The sequence below is a fragment of the Gopherus evgoodei genome, chromosome 23 (assembly GCF_007399415.2).
Source record: "Gopherus evgoodei ecotype Sinaloan lineage chromosome 23, rGopEvg1_v1.p, whole genome shotgun sequence".
Classification (NCBI taxonomy): domain Eukaryota; kingdom Metazoa; phylum Chordata; order Testudines; family Testudinidae; genus Gopherus; species Gopherus evgoodei.
Genome location: NC_044344.1, coordinates 3,961,237 through 3,972,842, shown reverse-complemented (window position 1 = coordinate 3,972,842; position 11,606 = coordinate 3,961,237). Strand labels below are relative to the sequence as shown.

The window sequence follows — 11,606 nt, the reverse complement described above, 5'->3', positions numbered from 1 at the left end:
TAGCCCCTCTGGTCCCCAGGCTCTAGGGTCTTCCCCAGGCTGGCTTGCGGTTCATCCTCTGTGGCCAGCAGGGCCTCTTTGGCTGAGGTCCCAGAGGGCAAGCGTATGGCCGGCTCGGCACCCTTTGCCTCAGGGACTCCCTCTTCCGAGCCCCAGCAGCTGGCTGGCGAGTTGGAGCCGGCATTCTGCTCGGTGGCCACGATTCTGGTCTGCTCCCCTGAAGTCCACGCTGCGTCCACCGGGGCAGCCTTCAAGAGGTCGCACATCAGCTTCACGAGGCGCTCCAGGCTGTCATCGTCCTGGACCCACGGCAGATGTTCCCCTGGAGCCTTTGGGACCATGGATATGCCCATGGGCTGGCCTGCTCTGGGCAAGTCCTCCTCTCCGCTGAGGTTTAGCACCAGCACCCCAATGCCGTCGTCATGGCTGTCAGTTGTCATCATCTCCATACATTTGTCCTTTTCTATATCCAACTCTTTGATATCTTCTACGACCTGAGGGAGAGGAACAAACCAGAGCAGAACTCCAGGTCAGGTCAGGAGACACGTGGCTTGGAGAAGCAGGGGGGTCGAGTGTCTAGCACAGGTCAGGGGAGGGGGATGTCTGTGCTACAGGCTGGAGACATCCCAGTCACAAGTGAATCTATCCTTCCAAAGACAAAGGACTTCACCTCTGTTAACAGAGAGAGCATTAGGGCTTCCAACCTCTCTAGGCCAGTGAGGGAGTGGAGGGGAGACTCCAGGACCCAGCCAAGCTACACAAATAGGCAGCGCCAAGGCCTCCCCTGGAGAACGCCAAGGAAAATAAACTCAACTAAAGGCCCAATTGTGTCAGAAGGGGGTGTGCATGCGTGTGTTAAATGGCTGTTTTCCCCAGTGACTGATCACAAGTGTGTGTGTGTGTGTGAGTGTGTATGTGTGTGTTAAATGGCTGCTTTCCCCAGTAAGGCCTCATCTGGAGTACTGTGTCCAGTTTTGGGCCCCACACTACAAGAAAGATGTGGAAAAACTGGAGAGAGTCCAGCGGAGGACAACAAAAAGGATTAGGGGGCTGGAGCACATGACTTATGAGGAGAGGCTGACGGAACTGGGATTGTTTAGTCTGCAGAAGAGAAGAGTGAGGGAGAATATGATAGCTGCTTTCAACTACCTGAAAGGGGGCTCCAAAGAAGAATGAGCTCAGCTGTTCTCAGTGGTGGCAGATGACAGAACAAGGAGCAATGGTCTCAAATTGCAGTGGGGGAGGTTTAGGTTGGATATTAGGAAAAACTTTTTCACTAGGAGGATGGTGAAGCACCGGAATGGGTTACCTAGGTTGGTGGTGGAATCTCCTTCCTTTGAGGTTTTTAAGATCAGGCTTGACAAAGCTTTGGCAGGGATGATTTAATTGGGGATTGGTCTTGCTTTGAGCAGGGGGTTGGACTAGATGACCTCCGGAGGTCCCTTCTAACCCTGATAGTCTATGATTCTATGACTGATCACAAGGGTGTGTGTGTGTTAGTTAAATGGCTGCTTTCCCCAGTGACTGATCACAAGGTGTGTGCACACACAGGCACATCTTCTGCTGGAACTCAGGGGATTTGAGACCCAGTGCAAGAGCAATTCCCAGCTGCCAGGGTGACCTTCAGCGTTGGAAGGACCAGTCTGAGCCATGCATACATATTGCTGGGCCGTGACCTGGACATCACTCAGCAGAAACATAGCAGCAGCTGGGAACGCAAACAGGATGTGAAGGGCATGAGGAGCAGGCTAGGAAATAGCTCAGAGAATATTCTAAAGCCAAGATGGGGATCAATGGAGTAGCCTGAGCTGGAGCCGTCTGGTTAGTCCTGACCACTCCACCTCAGCTGGGGCAAAGCCGATGGGGAAAGGGGTTCAGACCCAGGCGCTCTGGAGAGGCTGAATGGGTGAGGAACTAGCAGGGGAGGCAGCTGGGAAGTTTGCTCTGCTACATGGGCTGCCACACTTCGGAACTGAGACCCACCGCGGCACAACCTTTGCCCTCTGACATCAGAGATGTGAGAGGCGAAGTCAGAAGCGGGAGCCGTGACAAGGGTTCCGTCCCCACCTCCAGCGCTGACTCAGCCCAGGCAGGGCTTTTCCTCAGTTTCCCCATCTGTAGGACGAGGGCGATCCCCAGCTCCTCCTCCTCTCTGCCCCCTGCCCCTAGCCTTATTGGAAATCCTGGGAGGTGGGTGCATGGAGCTGGCACCAGGAATGTAGCCAGCCTAGTGCCTGATGGGACTTTGGAGGAGTCTGGCCCCAGGCCATGCAGCGCAGTGGGACCAACAAAAGGAGACCCACGACCCATGCTTGAGTCTCAGGCTTCGGCCTAGTCAATAAACGGCCCCCCGCTGCTTCCCTCCATCCCTCCCAGGATGCTCTGTGGCTCCATGGCCACTGCACAGCTTAGCCCAAGCAGTTCCTCACCAGCTCCCCTTCCATGGTAGCTGTATCACTGTGCCGGGCTCCGGCTGTGATAAGGTCCAGCGCGGCGTGCTCGGGATTCTCAGCTCCACGCTAAGACCATGAAGATATCCTCGCCCTGCAGAAGGGACTGGGATCAGTGAAAAGGGCTGGGGCACCATCCCCTGAGCTGCGGGGGCAGCATGCCCCAGTCTCCAAGGCTCATTCCATTTCGGAGCTCCCTGTGGAGGGTCCCGAGGTGGTGGCAATTGTGATGGCAGCTTTGGAGGTGGGGCTGCTGGCCCACTAGGCCAGCATGTACCCAACTCACTGATGGCCAAGCACAGCAGGATCCCTGGGAAGGTTATGCCTTGATTGGGGCTCCGTGTGGGTGCGGGAATCCACCCACAAGGGGTGGCTTGCAGGCTCTGGGCCCGGTTCCAAGCTGGTGATCCAGTGGCAAATAATCTCCTGATCCCATTAGTGCCTCAGCCATCCCCTCCCACTCATAATTGGCACATAATTGCAGAAAGAAGGAGACTTGTGCTGCCATTTGCGTCTGTAAACCTCTGTTCATTAATGAATGAATTCATGCCCACAGCAGGTCAGCATTACTAGCCCTGTGGGGAAACTGAGGCACAATGTTACTAGCCCCCAAGTCGCTCAGTGAATCAGTGTCAGAGGCAGGAATGGAACCCAGGAGTTCCTGGCTCCCGGGCCTGTGCTCAGATCACTAAGGCGGGACGAATGCTGAGCACTGCAACCCATGTCCTTTTAACCCCCGGGCTGCTGCAGATCAGAATCCCTGTCCCTCTCCCTCTCCCACTGCCAAGCACCTGCTTCCCAGCTCCTTCCTTCATCCTCAGCCAGCAGAGCAGGAGACAACCTCCCCCTGCCCCCCCAGCCTGACATCACAAAGGGGCAGGCAGGCTTCCCCATAGGGTGCTGTCTCCATAACAAAACCAGGGTTCTCTCTATGATGTGTATTACATCAGCACCTTGAGCCCTCTGTGCTGGTGCTGGGGGGAGCTCTGTTGAGCTGGGTGATGCAGGGAGAGCCCAGCTCAACTCCCAAGAGCTCAAGCAGAGATCCCTAAAGGTATTTAGGTGCCTAACTCCCATTGAAATTCATAGGAGTCAGGCACCTAAATACCTCTGAGGATCAGGGCCTTACAATCCAGCTGGATAACAGATAGGAAGAGAAACAGCAGGAGAGGGATTTACCTGACACCTGCAGGGCTTGTCATGCCAGTAGCTCTGAGCCCTGTACAAAGGAAGTCAGTATCAGTTTATAGGGAGAGAAACTGAGGCACAGAGCAGGGAAGGAACGGTCACCAGCAGGCCGGTGGCAAAGCTAATGGGTTGTCTTGATGATCACTTCAAAAGTCTTTTTTCTCCTGCTGATAACAGCTCATCTCAGTTGATTGGCCTCTTACAGTTGGTATGGCTACTCCCACCTTTTCATGTTCTCTGTGTGTATAAATATCTTCTTGCTGTATGTTCCAGTCTGTGTAGCCCACAAAAGCTTATGCTCAAATAAATTTGTTTGTTAGTCTCTAAGGTGCCACAAGTATTCCTGTTCTTTTTGCAGATACAGACTAACACGGCTGCTACTCTGAAAGCTGGGGATAGAACCCAGCTGTCCTGAGTCACCTTAACCACTGAGCAATGCTGCCTTATCACACCAGATGGGCCCAAGCTGAGAATTCCTGACTCAAGAGTCCAATCCCCAGCCCTAGAACAGGGAGGTGTTTGAGGTCCTGTAGATCCTCCCCTTAGGCTGGGGAGGGGATCCTTTAGCAGTGGGCAGGCTTTTGCCCGCCCACTTCCCAGACACCCAATAGATCCCAGAAACCCAATAGGTAGAACAGGGAGATGCTTGGGCTTGGTTTGATCCATTTAGATCCTCAGCTGAGTTTAGATTATGTGCACCTGCAATGGTGGGGCTGCTCAGAGCCAACTTGCAATAGGGGTTGGGGGGGTGCTGCTTTGGACCCATCTCCCCCAACAGGAGCTTGGGGTTAGGGCTTCTATAGGTGCAGCATGATCCCTCGTGGAGTTTTCAAAAGCAGGCAAAGCACCTAACTCCCCTTGAAGCTAATGGGAACAAGCCACCTAAACACCTGCTCCCCCAGGCCCTCTGCTTTCAAGCATGCTGCAGGGGATGCTGAGTCCGGCTCCACCCCTGCCAGCTTTCCACTAATGATGCGAATACATTAACCCTGCTCCCCCACTCAGCCCCTGATTGATGGGATGGGAGTCAGCTGCAGCCCCCCTGGAAGGCTGAGAGTATAAAGGTGGCAGCTCAGAAACAAACTGAGGGGCTATAGGGTATTTCAGGCAGAGAGAGGTGTGCTGCAAAACCCCCAACCCCATGGCTGAAGCAGGACTGCAGGAGGAGGTGGCTGGGGGAAGCAGCACCTCCCTTGGGGGTGCTTTGGCCTCTGCCCTCTTTACCTGCCCCCACAAGGAGTGTGGTGCTGTGTTTGGCAAGGAGAGGAGGCTGCAGAAGCATCTTGCTGTGCATGTAGGGGAGGTAAGAGGGGGACCCCCCAGGAAGGTGGGGAGAGGGAGCCCTGCTCATTGGCTCCCAAGAGCCTGTTACCTGTGCTCCTTGAGCAAAGAGCCCTGGAGCTGCCTGAGTCAGCCCATGGCTGATGTGTCTGAGCAGGTGGGTTGGCTGCTTCTCTTCATCCTAGAAGTAACAAAGATTTAAACTGGTGGAGGAGCTGTCTCAGAATGGGCCTAGGGGGGAACATGCTGATCAATCCTCTATAAGCCTGGGTTGTGGCACTCCTGAGTAGCAAAGCCATGGTTGGATGGCCCCCCAGTGCCTGGCTACCAGCCCTCCTGCATTGGGTGTCTTGTCTAAGCCATGTGTTGGTCTGGGACTCCTTTCATTTCCCCCCCTGCCCCCCATACCTCGATCACTGTAATGCTGTATGTGCCTGTCCCTGAGTGCGAAGAGGCCTGGGAGGCTGGCGCAGTCCCTCACCAAGGTGTGTCTCTGCAGACGGCTCCGCCGAGTGACCAGGATGGCCGTGGCAAGGGATTCCGCCGCAGAAGCTCCCTGCAGAGGCCTAAGCTGCAGCAGGGTGATGCCAGGCTGAACAGGTAGAGCAGGGGGATGGTGGCTTGTCCTTTCTCTCTCCTGTTGATCAGCCCCCCCCCAAGGGGGTCTAATGGGCCTTGGTGATGCCTAGTGGGGCTCTCAGAGCAGCAATGAGACTGTCATTGCTGGTGAGCCCCCTGGGGAGGGGAGCAGGAGGTTGGATTGCCCTGGTGCCATGTGAGATCTGGGCCCCATTGTGCCAGGCGTTGTGCTCCCACATAGTGGGAGAATCCCTGCCCTGGAGGGGATAAGTGTAAATGACAAGACTGAGAAAGGTGGAAGAGGGAAACTGAGGCACACAGTGGGGAAGGGAGTTGCCTGAGGTCACACAGCAGCTCAGTGGCAGACCTGGGAGCAGAACATGTCTCCTGACTTTGTTGAGTGCCCTACCCACTAAGCTGTGCTGCCTGCCACTGACCTGGCCAGGCTGTGGGCTGAGCTAGTACCCAGAACACCCTCCTGACCTATCCCTGCCTTGTGTTAACTACACACTCCTTTCCTTTGGCTAACTGGCTGGGCTGTGCTAAGCTGGGTTCATGCCAGCTAGCTTGGTGCTAACACCTGTCTATCAGCTGTGTCTCCACATTTCTCCAGCTGCTTGGATGCGGACTGCAAATCTGCCTTGGTGCCCAAGAACAATCTGCCAAAGCACTGCAGGGCCCAGCATGGTGCAGAGAAGTCCTTCCAGGTATTACATGCTGGTGGCAAGGTGTTAATAAGGTGGAGTCAGGGAGAACAGCTGATGAGTGAGTGGGACACGTTCTGGTCACAGCTGGCTCCAATGGACTCTTGGACTCTGACTCCTGTCAGGTCTGAGGTCTGCAGTGCTGATGCCTGGGCCATCCCTTCCCCTCCAGGGGCCTGGAGGGCCATTGCTCTGGTAGCCCAGATAGTCCCCTAGGCACAAGGTGTGATGCCAACACAGTCCCTTCTCTGGGCTGACTCCCCTTCTCCTAACAGTGACTTGGAGCAGCACCTGTGGGGTGGGGCTTCATCTGCTGGGTGACCCTGATAGGATGTGAGCCTTGGCAGTGGGAGGTACCCCAGGGGAGGGGGGGGGATTGTCCCAGTGCCCCTCTCCTGGTGCATGGGTCTAGGGAGGGAACCTCAGCACTAGCCAAGCTGTGAACAGTGGGACTTGGGGGGGGCAGGACTAGGTTCTGGGTCTCCTGACGCTGGGGGAGTCTGTTCCTTCTGTGAACACACGAGGGCGCCAGAGGTCATGGCTCTGGCTGCAATGGCCTGGGAAGGCTCTGCAGAGAGAGCCCCTGGCAGGAGGGTGAAATGCTCCTCCCCAGAGCCTATCCAGTGGGCCTGGTTTGTTACCCCTTCCAGGGCCAGCGAGCCTGGCTTGTTACCCCTGCCTCGCCCAGCATGGGCCGGAGCCGCGGGTCCGTTCTCAGACCCTGCTGGCCTTGCAGCCTGTCAGCATTTTCAGGGCCACTGGTCGGCTCAAACTGCCTGAAAATGGCTAATGGAGAGAGGAGAAATTCTCCCCGCTGTGCTGGCTGCTCTAAATGGCACCGGCAGATGTTTGATTCTCTGCCACAAATGTTGACAGGCTCCTGTTAAACTGCCCGGGGCTCCCTGATCAACCCCTGGGGCATCCATGCTGCTTACACCCTTCCAGAGCCACCCAGACCTGCTCGGTCCCATGCATGAGGGGCCCTGGGCTGGGGAGCACTGGGAGGCTGGAGGGGAGGGGGGATTGAAGTGCATCATGGGGGTGAGGGTACTGGGTCTGGTTGACTTCTCTCCTGCCCCTCCAGTGCAGCTACCAAGGCTGTGAAAGCACCTTCAGGAAAAAGAAGGCCCTCTGGGCCCATTGGACCGAGCATACCACAGTGTTGCCGTTTGTGTGAGTGTCTCCTGTGGTTTTCAGGTTGGGGGTGGCTGACAGGAGACCCCCCCCCGGTGTGGAATCAAGCACCTCCCAATGTGAGAGGCTGGCTGAGCTGGCCTGTGCCCAGGACTGGCGCTAGGGGTTTGAGCGCCCTAGGCAGATGGCAATTTTGCAGCCCTGCACGCTGGTCCCGCAGCTCCAGTGGAGCTGCTGCAGTGGTGCCTGCGGAGGGTCCACTGGAGCCGACCGAGGAGCCGACCATCTGCAGGCATGACTGCAGCAGCTCCACCAGAGCCGCCTGCCGCCCCCTCCGGCAAAACGGCACCCACCAATTATTCTGGTGCCCTAGGCGATTGCCTAGGTTGCCTAAATGGTAGCGCTGGCCCTGCCTGTGCCAATGGCTGCTGAGTGCCAAGGATTTGCCATATCTGGTACTGGGTGCTGTCCTGGGCCAGATACTGAAGCTGGCTGGGCCAGTGGCCTTCTCCAGCATGGCATAGCCCATACACTGGCCTTTCCCCTTCCCAATTCACTGCCACCCATTGGCTGGGTCTCTCTGGATTAGCCTGGGACATCTCCTTTCAGACACAGGGAGAGCACTGCCCCCTCCCCTCACAAGTGGGGTGTGCTTTGTTCAGGTGCCAGGAGCCCGGCTGCACCATGAAGTTTGCCAGTGCTGCCAAGAGGAAAGCTCACCAGAGGAAACATGCTGGTGAGTGGCTTTCCCTGGAGTAGGTGGGGGAATGTTGGGGACCCACTGAATGGGAGGCTGTGGTTGCTGGCTTGACTGTCTGTGGTTCCCTGTCCACTCTGGGCCTTTGCACCAGCCTCCCCAGGCTGGGAGGGGACATCCCTGCCAGCTCCTGCTTCTCACTGACACAGCCACCCCCAGGCTGCAGCATGGCAGTGCCTGGAGGAGAACTAGCACCGGGCTGAACTCCATGGTGGGAGGTGCCCTGCTGGAGTGTGGCTCTGAGCACATGGCACCAGTGCTGCAAGCCAGGCTCAGCAGCCACCTGGAAACTCCTGTGGTCCTGGGGTGGCTCCTTCCAGCCCAATTCAGTATCTCTTGGCACATGCTGATCCTCCTCCATGTCCCTCTTCCAGGATACATGTGCCCCAGGCCAGACTGCGGGACTGTCTTGTCCACCTGGACAGAGCGTCAGAAACATCTGCAGCAGCATCCTGGTAAGGCAGGTGTATAGGGGAGCCCCTCCCCACATGCAATCTGGGTACTGGATACCAGTCTGCCTGCATTTCCCTGGGCAAGCACTGACTGGGTGGCATCCTGAACCAAACATTGCTTGCCTGTAATATCAGCAGGCCAGGAGGTCACCTTCCCAGCCCCAGCAGGTGGTGGGGAGGTCTCCCTTCTCCATGCAGTGTGATTTGAGATGCCCAGAGCTTCCTTTCTTTCCTAATCAAGGTCTCCCTTTCTCTGGGCATCACCAGTAGCTTGTGGGGGTGACTCATAGTGGAGGCAAATGATGGGGGCCCCTGGTGGTAGGTCAAACCCCAGTGTCCTGCTGACCTTCAGTCCTGGCTGGTCTGGCCACATCTGGCATCCTTGTACTGTGTTTTCCTGGTGGGGCTTCCACCTTGCTTTGGAGGCTCCCGCTAAGAGCAGGATCAGCTGCCTCCCCTAGGCAAGCAGAGACAATTGAGTCCTAAGGCTGCCCATCCTCTTTTCCTGGCCTTGCTGTGACTACGGCTGGACTCTGGATGGGCTAGTCAATAACCTGCCCATCCTCTTCTGACCTGTGGCCCTTCTGGGGTAGGTGAGGGCTTTCACCTGCTGCCTCTGCCCTGCCTTGGCCCCCATGGAATCCAGAGCCCCATTGGATACTGGTTCCACTGGCCTGGGGCTAGTCCTGTGTCACTCCAGCCAGTAGAACTTGTCCCATCAGACGGGCTCCAACCATCCCTTAACTCCCAAGTAACTTCTGCTGAGAATGAGCTGGAATTGGTCACCCTCTCCCGCCACATCCTGTCTGGGGAGGGGATGAATCCCCAAACTCCCAGGAAGCACCAGGGTGAGGCGGTGTTTGGTTCTGTCTGGGAGCTCAGCCTGTGCTCTTCCACCCAGTGGAGTACAAGTGCCAGCAGTGCCCGAAGATCTTTAAGAAGCCGGGCGGCCTGCGGCGGCACAAGTCCTTCCACAGCCAGCAGAAGCGGGCACTGCTGAAGCCAGCATGGGCATGCCCCAAAGCTGACTGCCAGGCCTCTTTCACCACCATCTTCAACCTGGAGAGCCACATCCGGAAGGTGCACCTGCAGCTGCTGAAATATCGCTGCTACTTCACTGGCTGTGAGAAGGCCTTTGCCATGCGGGTAAGGAAGCAGCGGGGTCTCTAGGCACTGGGGGTGGGGGGGCGTGGGGGCATAGAGCTGGCTCTAGGCATTTCTACTACAGCAGCAGAATGGCTTGTATATGGAACTGGTGGAAAATGGGCTTTTTTCCATGGGGAAAGTTCTAGGAAGTTTTTAACTTGATCAATTTTTTTTGACTTGGCAAAAAATCAACCCCCCAAATACTTAACTTGGGAAATGCTGACTGCCTCATGAGAGTTGTAGTCTCATTTCCTCATGCTCCTTTTGGCCTCTATAGGCAGGGCTCCCTGGGTGGACTACATTTCCCATGATGGATCAGCCCTCAGAGTAGGGGAGCAGTTGCATCATGGGAGATGTAGTTCAGCAGCTGACCCTGGCTCATAGTGGAGACAGGGATCAGGAGGAAATAGAACTAAACTCCCATGAGGCACTGCACTAGAATACCCAGTCAACCCTAAAGTATTTGAATAAGGGGGGGCTGGTCTCTAAGTGGGGTGAGCAGGGGTCTGTGCTGGGTGACTTACTCCTCTTTCCTTGGCAGGAGAGTCTAATCCGGCACCTGACAGTCCATGACCCCACAAAGAAGAAACTGAAGGTAATTGGGCCATGCCAGAGTGGGTCAGTCACGGGCCCTTTCTAAAGTAGCAAAATCTCACTGAAGCTGAGGTCTGGTCCCAAACAGGAAGGGGGGCTCCACCCTTCTACCCCAGTGGGAACTGGGGTGTGACCCCCATTGCTCAAACATGGTTAGCTGGGAAAGACCCTCTAGCATCAAACCACCATAGGAGCTGCCACGGGGGGCATCTGTCCTGAGCATTCTGGGGGTGCAGCTCCACTGGCAGTGGTTGCAGTAGAAGCTTGTTGGGGAGAGGCAGGGGTTGCAGATGGTGGGGTGTGTGGGTGAGCTGGGGAGCAGGGCCTGGGGTGGGAAACCGCTGAGGGTGGGGAAGGCCCTGATCCCCACTAATCTCTCTGCAGCCCCAGCACTGCCGGCCCAGCAGGAAGAACCAGCAGCGCCTGGGTGCCAGGCAGCGGGTGCTGGTGGAGGAGAACCTGAGCCGACTCTTCAGCCAGAAGCTCTATGTGCGGCTCAAACGTAGCCGGTCGGGCTTCACGGTGGGGGAGGACGGCCCTGGGCGCCCGGGCCACATGCTGCTCCTGCGTGTCAAGGCCAAGCTGGAGAGCGACCTGTCAGGGCTCTTCAACGAGCGCCCCTGCCGCCCTGCGGTAGAGCCAGAGGTGAACCTCAGCACTTTCTTCCAGCTGCCCCCGGCCACCAGGCCACAGGAGGTGGCTTAGAGCCAACGTCCCACCTGGGGAGATGCTGCCCAGCACTGAGCAGGGGGCCTGGAGCTCAAAGGCTGGGCCATATGCAGCTTTCAGCTGGTATTTGCTTTAACTCTTAATCCCCTCCTGGAATGGGTGGAGGGGGAAGCTCCCTGGGGCAGGAAGAAACTGGCCCAGGCAGGCAAACAAACCTCCTTTTTATGTTAAGTGTTTTTTTTCCCCCCTCTGGTAGAGGGTGTCTCTTGAGTTTAAGCAGGGGGCAGGGCTGTCCCCGACCCCAGCGAGTGTGTGGGGTTCTTCCTGCAAGGATGGGCTGAGTTTGGGGGGTGCCTGGCCTGTGACCACCTGCAGGTGTGACAGGTGGGCCAAGTGCTCTCAGCTGGTGCTGCTGTGGGCAATAAACGCTTGCTGGAAAGCTGAGCCCTTGTCTCCTCTGGTCTTTCCTCCTCTTACCCCCCCCCAGCACCTAGTGGGGGCACAAGATGCTAACCACACACCCCCACTGTGTTCTTAGGGCTGGAAGGTTGCCTTGGGCTCTTTCTGGGTAGGGTTACCAGGAGCTGCTATGGATAAAACCATCCCCAAGCCCTGGGGAGGGTGGTGGTGGTCATGGAGCAGAGCTAGAACC

At 56.8% G+C, this 11,606-nt stretch overlaps 1 protein-coding gene across 1 annotated transcript; it reads left to right on the top strand.

Moving 5' to 3' along the window:
- Positions 1-4,779: 4,779 nt before the first annotated feature.
- Positions 4,780-11,375, top strand: LOC115639150 (P43 5S RNA-binding protein-like). Its single transcript, XM_030541567.1, has 9 exons — positions 4,780-4,941; positions 5,419-5,519; positions 6,112-6,205; positions 7,287-7,375; positions 7,999-8,072; positions 8,468-8,548; positions 9,447-9,691; positions 10,233-10,286; positions 10,670-11,375. Exons 1-9 carry the CDS (start codon positions 4,780-4,782, stop codon positions 10,988-10,990), a joined length of 1,221 nt encoding a protein of 406 aa, XP_030397427.1. The 3' UTR covers positions 10,991-11,375.
- The last annotated feature ends 231 nt before the right edge of the window (positions 11,376-11,606 follow it).

Coding starts and splice junctions, on each gene's coding strand:
- LOC115639150 (XM_030541567.1), top strand. CDS start 4,780: ATGGCTGAAGCAGGACTGCAGGAGGAGGTGGCTGGGGGAAGCAGCACC. Junction 5,520..6,111: donor GGTGATGCCAGGCTGAACAG/GTAGAGCAGGGG, acceptor ACATTTCTCCAG/CTGCTTGGATGCGGACTGCA. Junction 8,549..9,446: donor ACATCTGCAGCAGCATCCTG/GTAAGGCAGGTG, acceptor TCTTCCACCCAG/TGGAGTACAAGTGCCAGCAG.